Source organism: Venturia canescens, chromosome 2, assembly GCF_019457755.1.
Source record: "Venturia canescens isolate UGA chromosome 2, ASM1945775v1, whole genome shotgun sequence".
NCBI lineage: Eukaryota > Metazoa > Arthropoda > Insecta > Hymenoptera > Ichneumonidae > Venturia > Venturia canescens.
In genome coordinates, this window is record NC_057422.1 from 24303951 (window position 1) to 24319976 (window position 16026).

At 38.1% G+C, this 16026-nt stretch overlaps 1 protein-coding gene across 1 annotated transcript; it reads right to left on the reverse strand.

Annotated features, from left to right (window-relative positions):
• Window positions 1-3200: 3200 nt before the first annotated feature.
• On the reverse strand, window positions 3201-5212 carry LOC122406303 (uncharacterized). The gene is made up of 4 exons (XM_043411697.1): window positions 4984-5212; window positions 4621-4880; window positions 3978-4351; window positions 3201-3890 (listed from the first exon to the last, which is right to left on the reverse strand). The coding sequence occupies exons 1-4, from the start codon at window positions 5121-5123 to the stop codon at window positions 3201-3203; spliced, it is 1464 nt and encodes a 487-aa protein (XP_043267632.1). The 5' UTR covers window positions 5124-5212.
• Between the last annotated feature and the right edge of the window lie 10814 nt (window positions 5213-16026).

Below are 16026 nucleotides of genomic sequence, written 5' to 3' on the forward strand. Positions count from 1 at the left end.
GGCGAGAAGAGAATAGAAGATCTCTGTCCAGTTCTGAAGAAAATAATTTAATTATTTATTTTCAACAACTGAAAGAAAAGCTCAAACCACCAACTTTGTGGAGCATCTGGAGCATGCTGAAAAAAACGCTAAGTGTAAAAGAGGGCATCAATATTAATAACTTTGTGAGCTTAAAAAGTCTCATAAAAACAAATGCGAAAGGTTACAGACCAAAAAAAGCTTTCGTTTTAAGATGGGACCAAATCATGAAATTTATGAACGAGGCTCCGGATGAAACGTATTTAGCAATGAAGGTAAGAGTCATTTACGTTTTCCCTTCTCGAATAATAGTTTTTAAGTTAGTGCCGTTCAATTTGTTCATTGAAATTTTTACAGGTTATACTGATATTTGGGATTTGCGGTTGCCTTCGATGTGATGAAATAACGAACATCAAGGTTGAAGATGTGGAAGATTTAATGAATAAATATCTGGTGTCCATCAATCAAAATAAAAATGACTATGCTGGGCAATTTGTCATTGGAAAACTTTTTTACGGCACAGTAAAGAAATATATCTCATTGAGACCATCGGAGAAATTCAGTGACCGCTTTTTTATCAAGTATGCAGAAGGTAAATGTGCCCGAATTGCAATTGGACGACATAAAATCGGGGAAGTCCCCGAAAAGATTGCGGCCTATCTGAAATTACCCGAACCAAAGAGATACACTGGTCATTGCTTTCGCAGAACCTCTGCAACGCTTCTCTCCGATTCTGGTGCTAACATGCAAATGGTCAAGCAGCTAGGAAGATGGCGTTCAGATATCATTGCCCAGGGTTACATAGAAAATTCTATGCACAACAGGGAAATGATATATACGCCTCTTGGATATCGTGGCGAAGCTACGGCAACGCCATCGGTCGGCTAACGGCGGCAACTCGGGGTCGTTTTTCTCCTAGACGTCAACATTTAATTCGCATAAAATTCACTACACGTTTTGGATATTTCTTTATTGTACCAAAAAAAGATCGATATTATGAGCCAAATAATTATTAAGTGTGGATTTCAGAATATTTACGCAGACTTTTTTCGCGGAAAATCTGTGTCAAAAGGTAAGTAATTACACGAACCATGAAATCTTCTTTCAAATTCATTGCATATATAATTTTTACCACGTATTCATTTGATTGCAAGATAGCTTATCGTATTGCTAATAACGGGATGTTAAATTTATTAAAAAATATAGGGCATAAACTTTTCCAAAGCCATCATGTTCAGGAGGTCGTCGAAATCCGTAATGGTGGAGAAGGAATCATCCGTGGAAAAGTCATACCACAGACCAGAGTAAGTAATCGACCGTACGACGTGAAACTGGAGGTATGTATTAATTATTAGTTATAAAATGAATTCATAGTAAAGTAATAATGTAAACAAATATATTTTCAGCAACTTTTCAACCATCCATGCAATTTAGAAATGGAAAATAAAGATATATTTCTTTATCAAAGAAATATATATATATATATATTGAAGGAATAAGTATCGTTCGGAAATGTGGAACCGATAATAATTTCATTTATTTACTTATTTATTATTTTATCGTTTTACATCTACAATATACTATAGATACTAAAACAATGAAATAAAAAATAACTTGCACGTGAAACTCTAAAAAATGTCAGATTTATAATTAATCATGATTAACATTCTGCATGTTGGTTTCGATTTTTTTTGTGCTGGTTTTGGTGCGTGTATTGCTTGAAAACATGTAATACCGTCAACACAATAATGAATTTTGAATGCTGCATATTTTGTTTCGCAATTCCTGTGTGTACATACACGTTCGTGTAATTTTTTTGTGTGCTTTTTCCCGCTCTTCCCGTTTTTTTCCCTATAGGAACTGATTGTTTTTAGGTGAACCCAGATCGTACGGTACGAAGGACAGAATGCACTTGCAAGGCGGGTTTATCGGTTCGAGGTTGCAAACATGTAGCAGCGGTCTGCATTTTTATAAATAATGAATGTACGCAATCGAAAACTGATCAACCGCAATGTTGGAATCAGCCTCGAGAAAGTCAAGTGGAAAAATATAAAAAAGGTTGCACTATCGCTCAAATGTTCCCAGGTAAGGAACATCTGATTGATTGTAATGCAACGTATACATTCAACGACGTCCAAAATGTACCGTATGAGACAGCAAGTTCATTGTTTGGCCAGTACATAGAATCGGAGAAAGATATTGAACCGCTAAGAGAAATTGCAAGAGAAGAAGAGAAAAAAAGAAAAGAAGAAGCATATACAAATATGGACAAAATTTATAGATTACAAGAGTCGAGACGAGATTACAGCTGCTATGAAGTTTCGTCACTCGATGATTTGAAAATGCGACTTCAAAAATATACGTGTCCTCGTGAGCTGCGATCGAAATATGAAGAAAAGATTGTAGCAAGCAGGAGTGAGTGTTTGAGCATCAGCGTACTATCGGAAAGTCAATCCGATTGCTTCGAATGGTTTAAAGAAAGAGCAAAACGGGTAACATGCTCCAGCAAGGCTCACCGCATAAAAACGAGGCGAGACGCATTCGAATCTTTGGCGGCACAATTAAAAAATAAAAAATTTGATGGCAAGATGACAGAAGCCATGAAGTATGGTCTTGCAACCGAGCCGCATGCAAGAAAGTGTTTCGAAGAACAAACTGGCTTAAAAGTAACTTCAGTTGGATTAATTATAAATATTACCCAACCGTTTATGGCCACGAGCCCCGACGGAATAATATTAAGCGAATCAACTTTATTGGAAATCAAATGCCCATTTACCTGTAAGAATCAGCAAATCGTGAACCGTGACGATAAAGTTTCGAATGTCCCGTATTTGGAAATAGACGACAATAATGAAATTTATTTGAAGAAAAGCGACAAATATTATACACAAATTCAGGTATCAATGTATATACTCAACCTTAAAAAATGTCATTTCTTTGTTTACTCGAGTCACGATAACGTAGAGGTCATAGTTGAAAGGGATGAACATTTTTTGGAAGAGTTAATTCCCAAAATTGAGTGGTTTTATTTTCAACATTATCTTCCACTATTATTCTAGGCATTGAATAGAATAATACACTTGTATCTGCTTCAGTATTTTTATTTATAAACATATTTGTTTCACGTACGCAGTTCTTTCCTTCTTTATAAATCAAAACTTCCAAAAATTCCTGAAAGCCAACTACGCACTCATTTGTGTTGCTGAATTGGCCGCTTCAGGATTTTTTATAAGTGGTGGCTTGCTATTGGCAATAACGCAGCACATGTGCATAATCGCATCAAGATACGGTAAGAGTGAAATGGGAATTAATTTCAAAATATTGCAGAGTTTTATCCTTTGAATAGCACGTTCTACATGTATTCTAACTGAAGCGATTTTGTACGTTTCATCTATTTCGGAGTTTGTAAACTGTGGATCGAACGCAAACGGAGGTATCACCAAGAGGGCATTGCGTTTGAGCAGTTCAGATTTTATCTGAGGGAAACCTTTGTCGGCTAAAACCGTATCACCCGGTTCTATGCACGATAAAAGTCCACAGTCATTCGTTATAAAACTATCTGTAGCTCTTCCGCCATACCCTTTTGATAATTTACAAACGAAACCATCGGGCGTAATAGCGATCAAATATTTGACGGTAAAACGTGACTTGTAGTTGGAGTACATGAGAACGCGTTGTTCCACAGTAGGGGGAGTTTCAGTAAATATTTCCGTGCAATCGATTATGCATCTGCAATTCGGATATTTTTTGAAACCGATTGGTAAATTTTTTTTTATGCTTTCTCTCGATGGCCAAAAAATCCAAGTCTTTGTCTTCTCAGTCAACGTAGTCAAGATTTCGAAGAAGATTTGAGAAGCAGTTGATTCGTGTATCTTAAAAAAGCAAGCTAGACCAGAAAAAGAAATACCCAATTTCATTTTCATTAAAAAAAGTAATAATCTATTTTGTTTATTCAATACCCGGTAGTAAGCTGGTTGGCCATCTGTTTTCACACTAATCAAGTTGAGCAACACATTGAAAAAAATTAATGAAACCCCGCCTAACTGCAACATAGTTTTGTTTGAACCAATATCAGAGAATCCTGAGAAACCGTAATGAAAAATATCGTCAGGACCACATGACTTGTCGGCAACGGTTTTCAGCTCTTTCACTATGATTCGCTCGTTTTTATTTGGCTTCCCAATGTAAATATTCGTCTGCGTGGAAGCTTCATTTTTATCATTATTCCAACTCCAGAAAGTATTCCCTTCTGCACTGGCTCCTTCGTTGTCACACGCATCAGTTTGACAAGCAATGCACGTACTGCCAGCTTCCGTCGGAGTTTCATTTAATCCTGTAATTAGACGAAATTATTGAAACTTCATTTAAAATAACGCAACATAAAACAATTGTACATTTTCGAAACTTGAAACCGCCTAACATTTACAGATACTTTTAATAGTACATTATAACACTAGGACGAAAAAGTTTTTCGTACGCGTGTTATACGAAATTTTATATTACGAGGTGCGGAAATGGGGGTTTTGTGTACGCGAAGCGTACGCAAAAGCGTCCATTTACGTACCGCGTGATATAAAATATATTTTCAATTTTTGATCGTACCCATTTCAATGTCACTTGCGATATTTTCCTTTTCTTGCGGTTTTGCAGCTGTTGATGTGCTCATTCTTTCTTTTCTTTTCAGAAGTCGTTCGTGTCTAGCTAGGTCCAGTTGTGATTTCTCTCTTTTTTTGTACACAGCGGGGAAAATTGTCGGCACATACGCTGGGCTGTTTTCGACGTTGGATTGCTTGCCTCCAACAAAATGAGCACTGCAGATGCGAGTGTTCGTACTCGGGTGCCACGTCTTGTTATCTAATGTACTAATAAAAATATAACATACAATACACGTACAGAAAATTTGGAGTTTGAATATTTTCAAAACGTTCCTGGTATCAAATCGTCATAATAATAATATTTACTCACATTCTTCTGACAGCTTTTATCCACTTATTTCTTTTTTCAACTTCCCAACTCCGTTTCGGAAACGAATAAAAAGTTAATTCACGATTCCGAGATTGGGAATTTTTACACCCCACAACACAACAGTACCTCGTACCACCCATTTTTTTCCTGTTTGAGAGCACTTTTTAAACGTGATCCGTACGGCTGATCGCACGCAAAACGCCCACGAGTTGCCTAAATCTGCCACAACGCCGCGCCACTAGCGTTATCCAAGAGGCGTATAATGGAGTTACCCAAAAAATTGCCGAAGTAAACATACATTCAAAGCCATCTACCAGCGCGCAGACCATTATTGTACCTGAAAACGATGATTCCGATTTTCATATAGATCTATCGGGTTTTGACGAAGAATTCATTTTTGATGAGGTTACTCAAAGTAAGTAAACAAAATTATACATTCATTTAACTATCAAACGCACCTGTATATCACTGATTATTTACAATAGATTTATTTTCAGATAAAATGGTGCAAAGTGGTTTCACTACAGCAAGAAACAATCCAATCTTTATCCCAATGTCGGATCAAAATAAGCCAGATGTCGGCAAAAAAAACTTGTTTTGGGAAAAACCGGGAGTAAAACTAAATTTTCTAAATAAAGAAAATGTTCAGCCCTCTGCATACAAAAAAAGAAAAAACACTCAAGATTTTGACAGCGAAAATCAAGCAGCTGTTCAGCCACCAATATTTAAAAGAAAAAAAAACAATGAAGATCCAAGCAATAAAATTTACAACGATGTAAGTTCAACACTGAAGACAGACCGTTTAGAATTTTCTAATAGCACTTTTAATAATTGTGTATTCAACATCGTTTCATGTGAATGTAATAAAGAAAACAGGGGTTAAAATCGATAAAAAATGTAGAACTTTCCTTTGATGTTTATATTAGTAATGTTGGTTTTATTTCATCTTGATGTTTTCAATGCCCGCTCCGACCAGCAAAACCTCGGCTTCGCCTCGGTCTTGCAAAAGTCGGGCGGGCATACCCCCCCCCCCCCCCCCCCCCCGCTTTCGCTCGCCTCTCTGCGAGAACATAGCTTCATTACATTTCACGAGATGGCCGGCTGACAGTTGACAGATGACAGCGAACAGCATTAATTGCACGAAATTACATACATTAATTAGGCCCGTACTTTCGGCTACGGGATCAAGAAAAATAGTATACAACCCACGGCCCAAATGTTGGATGCCAGGAAATCCAACTTTCGGGCCTAGGGTCGTAATATACTATTACCTTTGATGCGATTTTTTGGTAACTTTTTGATTCACTAGAACTTTTTCAAGTTCCGGATGCTTCTCGTAGGAATGAATTTCTCACGTTCTATTTGAATTTTTTTTTCCTTTACAATATAATTACGGATTTGTATTTCTTCTAAATATAATATTTTTTTCACGATTTGTGAAAGCTTTTCTTAATTGTGTTGTTGAAATTATTTACAGTTGGTTTCATAATTTTTTTTACATACCATTATGTTTTTAATTTTTTTCATTCGCCATCCGATGTACTCGTCACTTGCATTTATTTGACAACGTTTTGTTCATTTGAACACCAAACGTTTTTCATACATTACCAGGATTTAGCAGATTCATTTTTTTTATTCATTACGTTTGAAATGGTTTTTTTTATAACCTTTAGTAATGAATTGCTCATTTGAAGCGAGTTTTAGAACTTTCTCAAGTTCCGGATACTTCCCGTAAGAATGAATTTTTCACGTTCTATTTGATTTTTTTTTCCTTTACAAAATAATTCCAGATTTTTATTTTTTTTAATATAATGTTTTTTCATGATTTGTGAAAGCTTTTCTTAATTGTTTTATTCAAACACAGTTGGTTTCGTAATTTTTTTTACATACCATTATGTTAAAAATTTTGTTTATTCGTCATCCGATGTACTCGTCCCTTTTGCATTTATTTGACAACCTTTTGTTCCTTTGAACCAAATGTTTTTCATACATTACCAAGATTTAACAGATTCATTTTTTTTATTCATTACGTTTGAAATAGTTTTTTTTTATAACCTTTAGTAATGAATTGCTCATTATTGAAGCAAGTTTCCAGAGAATAGATCGAACAACTTCTTATAAATCATCGAGCATTTATTTTTTGGACTACACGAGTAACACGTCGGGTTTCACTCATCAGTCGAGGTAGCGTAGGTTTCCACGAAAAAAGACCTATTTTTCGTAAAAATTGAACTGGAAATATTTCGTCACAGGTCTGTTCTTGGACTTTGGCGATTTTTTTCCTTGTACTCTAATATGTTTTGTCAATCAGGAACACAAGAGCACGGTCGAAACCGGGTTGGAGGCCGGGATATGATTTTCGACTTATAACGTTGGGTTCCACTAAAAAAGACTTATTTTTCGTAAAAATTGAACTGGAAATATTTCGTCACAGGTTTGTTCTTGGACTTTGGCGATTTTTTTCCTTGTACTTTAATATGTTTTGTCAATTAGGAACCAAAGAGCACGATGGAAAGCGGGTTGGAGGCCGAGATATGATTTTCGGCTTATAACGTTGGTTTCTACGAAAAAAGACCTATTTTTCATCCAAATTGTACTGAAAATATTTCGTCACAGGTCTCTCCTTGGACTTTGGCGATTTTTTTCCTTGTACTCTAATATTAATGTTTTGTCAATTAGGAACCAAAGAGCACGGTCGAAAGCGGGTTGGAGGCCGGGATATGATTTTCGGCTTATAACGTTGGTTTCCACGAAAAAAGACCTAAATTTCGTCAAAATTGTACTGGAAATATTTCGTCACAGATCTGTTCTTGGATATTGGCGATTTTTCCCCTTGTCTTCTAATATGTTTTGTCCATTGGAAACTCAAGAGCATGTAGCAATGCTTGTTGCGGGCTGAGATATGATTTCCGGCTTATAACGTTAGTGAAAAGAAAGGAAAAGAGAAAAGATAGATCAAATTCAAGACACAATGAATCCAACAGAATTGGCCATTTTTAAATGTCGTTTTTGCATTCTGAATCTAGACATTTTCGTGTCATGAAAAACATGCCCCGATGAAATATATTTCCAAAGTTTGCAAGTGGCCGCGGAGATCCAATTATCTACAGTTTGATAGTTGCAGAAAAAAGGCACCCGGAAACATTTATTATGTCAGAATTCAAAGAAGTAAAAAAAACTGAGCGTACTTGATTCAACAGAGCAACGGAATTCAAAGACGTTTAAGTCGTCCTGAATGAAAACAATTTCATTTCAGGATAATTTAGAAATAAATTAGGAAATTCAGAAATTTAGCATAGAATTTAGAAAAAGGAAAATTAAGATAATTAGTAAAGCTGAAAACTTTTGTGAAGAATTTTTGAAATTACATGTTACAGTTGGAGTAAAAAATTTAAATAATTGGCACACATGCTGCGACACAAAAATATCAAAGTTTGAAGGTATTCGCTCCATACCGCAGTAATACAAACTTTAATACTATTTGATAAGAAATACTTTAAAACTTGCTGAACAAAGTTCCATTACATATTACCATAATCAAAGATAGGGGGTGATACTTAGCACATATACTTATCCACGGAAATTTCCAAGTTCGCAGGTATCTGCTGCGTTTCAATGTATCTGCGCAGTGAGTTTGGAAGACAGCAATTTCAAATCCATCCATAAATGAGCAACTGAAGACTTTTGTAATGAATTTTTCACTTGATATTTATGTTACGGTGCGAGTCAAAAAATAAAATGAATGGCACAGTATATAAATTTTATAGTTTGCAGATTTTTGCTGTATTTCAATGACCCAAATCTATAGTATTAGAGTGGAAAGTTGTTAGAAGTCATGATGTTACATTAAAATGACATAGCGCACATAACATTCAGAAATTCTGTAGGTTTCCATGATGTTGGCAGGTATTATACTTAATCGCATCGAAAACTGAGCAACTGTACACTTATCGTAATGAATGTTTTCACCAATAATTCCACATTTGCAGTTTGCAGAATAGGAATACTCAACATACACGTCATTTCATAAGTATTGTTGTCAATATTTGTGTTTGCCTACCGCATTCCGAAGATTCAACTTTTCATATTATCAGCAAAAAAAGCATCCAAAGACTTTTTGGAACAAGTTTCGAAATTTATTACTCGACAGACCAGGTGGAAAAAGAATAACTACACTTATATCAAGACCAGAAACTGTTTTCAGAATCTGATGTACAAAATGTGTGATTGATGATCATAATTGGAAACCTCTTGAATCACGTTACCACAATCAGCATGAAGAAATAGTAGAAAATCATAGGACACATATTAAGCAACCAATTAATAATATGTATCGATCCGCTGCAAACCGATGGAGTCAAAACAAGGATCGGAAAGAGCAGAGCCAAACTCAATAGGAAAAAAAATATGGGAATATTCAAAAATAATGTTGACACAAGAAATAAATTAGAAAACATTTATTCGATTGGAGTTTCTCACATTATACACTAACAGTTCCGTGTGTTCTTGATTTATTAATTATCAACCATAATATTTCATATCGCAAAAAGAGAATTTGACGTTTTAGGTTGACGAACATTTTTCCTTACAACTTCCAGACCTATTTTTGATAAACTGATTTGCCTTATTTATATTATTCACTAACTATGCGAACGTTTGTTACATTTGTCCCGCACTTCATAACATCAAACCCCGGCCGGTTCGTTATTACCACACAGCTATCCAAGGGCACTCGTATATAAACCTACATTATTACACATGATATATAATCACGCAACTGATGATATATTTACACTGCACAATATTCCGCGCACTCTGGTTTAATTGAAGGATTATTTCAGTTAACACTTATTTCCAATCGAACGAAATAATGAAATCTTGGAAAGTTTCGTTCACATACATGCATCGCGCATTTTTTATATTCTTTTTCACACACACATCACAGACTACATTTACGCGGCCGCTTTGATACCGGTTTAATATATCACAAATAACAAAATAAGGAGTAATATGCACTTCTTTTAGATGATGAAAATTATTTTTTTATTGATCCCGCACGCACTTCGTTATGTCGAAACTCTGTTCATACGATCAAAAACTGACACATGGTTTGTACATATATATATGTATATCGGTCGAATTTTATGACTGCTGTTAACCAGCTGTGCTGCGCCGTGTGCTACGTTCTGAAGTTGTCGTCAGATTTCCAATCATCAACAACTAATTTCAACAACCAATCACAACGTCTAAAAATGGATGTCGTCAGATCCAACGAATCAGAAACTCGAGAGCATCAAAGTGCCTTTGATGGTGTTTATAAATACAGACGCATAAATTCTTGAATGTGTTGGTAACTTTTGCATAATCTTGAGCCCGTGCAAAGTTTTTTCTCAGCAATTACAACACCGATCATGCTGATTTAGGGCGGAATTGAAAGAGAATTACTCAATTGGCTTAAACTTCAATTTTCAAGTTGCTATATGGCTCCTGAACTTCGTAATTCAATAAAATCACATGCCAATTTTACCCCCACCACGGCGAATCGTTTTATTCAGAGAAAGTATAGTCTCGGCGAGAGTCTCGGGCCAGCAGACGACAGGGCTGTCAATGTACTTGTCCCGAGACTCTACCGAGTCTCTTGATAGAGAGGGAAAAATCGAACAAAAATCATCACCAATTTTCAGGTTTTTTCATAAAATGGTTTGTTTGTGAGAGCCGTTTGAAAATTCTGTGACGTCATAAAACCGGCATATTCGCGTATATAAGAGTAGCGGCAGGGCTCGCGCTGGCTTTTCTTTTGCGCTGCAGTTTTTCCTTTTAATACTTGACGTCGAGCCGCTACCGCGTCTCTTGATAGAAGCACTCATCCGATCGAAACGAAACCAATTGCAAAATATTCTGCATGTCAAATAACCTACATGACATGTCCAACTTCTTATGCACCCCTATTACATGGGGATGATTCACCCCCTGACATTCATCATTTTTTTGTAAAAAAAAAATTTCCCTTCGATTTTAATGGAACAGACAACATTTTGAAGAGTAAAAAGAATTCAAGTTGACGTGTCTTTTGATTTTACCAAGAAAACAGATTAAGGGGGTAAAACACCTCTACAATCTCAAATTTCATTTTGCGCATTGAAACGATTGAATTGAATTCAAATGGTCTCATTATCATCGCCTATCGACTTATATGCTAAATAATATTTTTTTCGCATATACATTGGCTGCCATCATGAATATATAGAGAATTAAATAGTCCGACATGCTTTATGTTTATACCGAAGTGTTGGTATCCGTTCTATTTATATAAGTTTCTGTTTTGAACGATTTACGATAACAAAAAAAGTCAATTGTCAAGAGTCGCATCAGCAATTCACTGCCCATAATGTAAACGAAGCTGGTTCAAACCTTGTTCTATTCTTATTCATATCAAGAACCGCTATAGTCGCTCGACGCCAAGTATTCTTGAAAAAGCCAGCTCGTTCAGGTTAATGCTTGAGGGATATCTGAATAACAAAAAAAATACTGTTTCCGTGGTGATGTCAGATTAAGCCTCCCACTCAAGATAAAAAAGCTAAAACTGCCTTCATATCACTCCAGAAGTTAAGTTGCTGTTCGACTGTTGATCAGTCATGATCGTGTCCGCTATCGTGAATTTCATATCGTTATCATCATGTCGATCAATCCAATGAACGTAATAAGATTGCTGTTTCTTACATTCGAAGTGATGAACATTCCTGACAGTCCTATTAACAATAATGAAGTGAAATTGAAAGAAAGTTTCGCAAGAATTCTGAAGGCCTCTATTGCAGAGTTCAATCAGTTAGAAATCGTCGAAGATACGACATTAGATTTTCAAGAACCGTTTAGAGATGTCACAGTAGAACCTGTCGAAGATAATGACATCGAATACGGTCTTGGAGAATCTCCATTAAGCCCTGAAACGTGTACTGACGATGAAGAAGATTTGAACTCCGACTACAAACAAAGAGCTGTTGAGTACTGGAGAAGTGCAAAAACAAAACAAAATAGGAAAATAGAAACAGTTCAAAGCCGATTTAAACTCGTTAAATCTGTGCGCCAATTAAGGCGTTGGGCTCAACAAATTAATAAGGGCGGAACTTACAAGGAAACATAGTCGCGCATTTCTGAATATACAATCGATAATCTAAAAAGTGCCATAAAAGCAGGTCTCATTGTACACGACATCGATCTTCGGAGGTGGGCATTACAGGCCCAAAAATTGATTGGGCATGAGGATTTGCGTTTCAGCGCTTCGCCAACATGGATAAAAAAATTTTAAAAAGTTCATCGAATAACAAGTAGAAAAATAAATAAATACGTGACAAGAAAGACCCTCGAATCAAAAGACATTACAAAACGATGCTAATAAATTTGTCTCCGCAGTTCAATTGAAAATTGCGGAATATGGCTTGGAAAATATTTATAATTCTGATCAAAGTGGTTTCCAATTAGAAATTCATTTAGGGCGAACGTTAACAGAAGAAGGTACAAAACAAGTAGAATGCCTTGTACAGTCCGTTTCAGCGACAACTCATAGCTACACAATCCAGCCAACAATATCAGCAGCAGGAAAATTGTTATCACCCCTTCTGATAATTTTAAAAGAGCCATTCGGTCGATTGGGGCCAATCGTAGAACGAACCATTTTTCGACCTCCCAATGTCTTTATATGCGTTTGAAAATCTGACAAGGCTACATCAGGTACGTTGGTATTTAATATTCAAATATAAAAAATAGATGTGCTATTAATTTTCACGTATTGATTTATAGAACATTTCAAAACTTGGCTTCAAGAAGTGTTTTTCCCAAACGTCGGTGAGAAAAGTGTGCTTTCAATAGACTCATGGAGTGGACATTGCCCCAGGGTTGTCACGGAAGTTACACCACGTACCATTCCGATGAGTTTCATAACAAATTTCGCATTTAATTTAAAGATTTCCACAAGTTAAAGATAGATTTCGCAATTGAAGACGAATCTTGATAAATTTGACAAATTCGTAATTCGCAATCTGAGAGTTTTGATAACTTTCGTAATAAAGACTGTAACGTAATATTTTCCCGCGATGGGTACGATCACGTCCCTTCTCGGCTCACCCGTCTCGTCCTCTCGCACCACTCTCCGGCCATGAGAGTGAATTGGGCGCCAGGTACGAAGTACCGCCGATTACTCGACTTTTAATTTATCCGCTCTCAACGATGGTAACGTCAAATAACGTAATATACAACACAGAGGGCACGAGAGACACGAGTGACCGAGGACGGTCCGGCTACTCAGCTCATCTGAGATACAAAAGGTAGAGGAGGGGATCCTTGGGGAAAAGGTAGCAATTCTCAACGCAAAAGAATAAGCCAAGACAAAGCAGAATTCAGGACAGATTTCAGACTTTATTCGAAGTAGCCGAATAAGTTCGAATACAGCAAAAAAAGATAAATTATAACAGGGTTGGGCTCGATACAAAATAAAGTTTGAGCGAAATTAATTCGGGGAGACGTCAGGTCGCATAACTTTGACCTCTCGCGCAGTAACGAGGGACTTCGCGCGGGGCGCGCCCGAATTCGTCGGGTAATAACGCGGTTAACGATTCGCCTCGTGGTCGCCCGGGTGCCGTAGGTAATCGACAACCGATGCTCTGGCGTGCAGGTAAAAGGTAATCAGCCGTCCGCCAGGCGGATGCTCTAGGTAAAAGGTAAAAGGTAAGCAACGCCAGGACAGCCGGTGCCTTAGGTAATCCAAGATAAAAGGTAATTGACACCCGTTCGACCGCGAGGAGTCCGGCAATACGCGACGAAAGGTAACCGAAGATAACAGCGGAACGAACTTCGGCCAAGCGCGAGGTAACGCCGAAGTTCCTGCGCGTGCAGTGGAGGTAATACGAGCTGACGCGAATAAAGAATACGATCCAATAGGGAAAATGAGCGTCGGATTAATATTTGCGAAGATAACAAAGGTAATGCAACAATACGAGGTAACAATGCTCACAATAAGGTAACAGAAAATTCGGTAAGCGTCACGCGAAATAAAGAAAGAACAATGTAGGCGAAGGTAAAAATAACGGTTGAAAAAGATTTGATACGAAAGACAAAATATAACGCCGTATAAACGATGCTCGCCAGCACGAGCGAGAGAGACAGAGCGCAAACAAACGCGAGGTAACGCTCGCTAGAGCATCGGCGCGTGCAGGGAGAGAGAGAGAGAGGCGTCGTCGCGTGGAATATTCCAGCGCGTACTACGCAATTTCACAAAGACTCTAACTCTATAATTACTCTACTTTACGCGAAACTTTTAAAGAATTAACTGAGACCAAATTAATAACGTAACACTGATCAAGCTGAGCCCCTCAAAACGACATTATCAAAAGACTGGAAACACGGGAAGTATCGGCCGCAATCTCGCTCGATACTTCGCCCTCGTGTCCCACTAAAACGCCACATAATCTATAAGAAACCGGAACTATATTCCGAAACAATACGAGAAAATAAAAGGGCTCGACTGGACCAGTGAATGCGGTGGAGATTAAGAGTTGGACTTACCGAGGAACACGCTCGCTGCACAGAGGGATGGCTCGTTAGACTCGACCTGGCCGCTGACTCACCGGTACGACGTTCGAAATTAGACTAATTGTGCGTGCGAGCGGTCCTCGCGATTCGGCGTTGTCCCCACCACCGGGCCCAGGCGTCGCAGCGCTCTCGCGCTAAGCGCAAGCCCGAGCGTGGACTCTTGGCTCGCGCTTTCACGCGGGGTTTTCAAAAGAGGAGCGCGTAAGGAACGTAATTTTGATTACGCCTTTTGCCCGAACGGGTTAATAACGACTCGCCTTTGGTTCTCACTTCCCTCGCTCACTCGGAACACTCCTCCCGACTTGATAGCCGTGATCCGGGTGTCTTTCCTCTTGGGGATCCGGCGGGCAGCTCCGGGCGGACGAGGGGAGGCCTCCCTCACGACTCCGGACGTCACGGGGACGTGGTGGGCCCACGAAATAAACCACCGGGTACAACAGCACCTCGCCTCCAGAAAAACTCCCCCAGATCCCACCTGACGAGGCGCCGGTGCACACGGACTGTGACACCCGAATCCACGGTAGTGCGGGCGGTGCAACTCTGGGTTGCTCCAACGGGAAGGACACGGGCGGCGTTCAAACTATGGCCTATGCCAGCGTGCTCCTTCAGCCGCCCGCAAGTTCAAGAGTGTTATTCGATGCTCGTTGACGGTGTGAGAGGAACGATCCTGGTGAGCGAAATCGGTTCAAACCATCGGAGTGCCTTAACCAAAATAATGCTGGTGGAGGGGTCTTCGGGGGGCGACAACACCAAATCTCTCCAATATCAAACGAAGCTGTCAAAATAAACGTCATTAGGACTTGAAGCAGGCAAACTAAAATTCTCTCTCTCTTCTTTGCACGCGGAGGTAATAGAAGGTAAACAGGTAAATGTCGCTAGCAAGGTAATACACGGGTTACTAAACTAATACTTAAAGATACGTGACGCTGAGTCTCGTTCCGAACATCTCCCAGTGAGTCGAGGGGCGTCCAAAAATGGACCGTAAATCCGGTCCACTGGTCGACACAAATCGTACGAGTGGCGGGGCAGAAATGTCACGTCACAAGACAAATCTCACAATTAAGTAATTAACTTTCCCAAATAAAGAATTAAACTTCTCACTTAAAGAATTAAATTTCGCACTTAAATTTCGCAAATCGGGAATTAACTTTCGCAAATAACGGATTAAATTTCACAAATAAATTTCGCAGATACTAAATTTGGTTTTGAAATTGAAAAATTATATTTCGCAAATTAAAGAATTAACTTTCGCAAATAAAGTACGCAATTAAAGAAATGACTTTCGCAAATAAAGAATTAACTTTCGCAATTAACTGATTAAATTTCGCAAATACTGAATTTGGTTTTGCAATTAAGGACTTAAATTTCGCAAATAATTAGTTTCGGCCACGTACGCGGTTAGACTTTATGGTTTAATACAAAAGTGAAATAATTTTAAATTGATTGCCTTAAACGTGG

Bases quoted from the DNA above. Each gene is read 5' to 3' on its own strand.
- LOC122406303 (XM_043411697.1), bottom strand. From the start codon at position 5,123: ATGGGTGGTACGAGGTACTGTTGTGTTGTGGGGTGTAAAAATTCCCAA. The intron at 4,352-4,620 runs GTACGATCAAAA...GTCTAATTACAG, and splicing joins CGCAAGTGACATTGAAATGG to GATTAAATGAAACTCCGACG. The intron at 3,891-3,977 runs GTATTGAATAAA...TGCTTTTTTAAG, and splicing joins GCCAACCAGCTTACTACCGG to ATACACGAATCAACTGCTTC.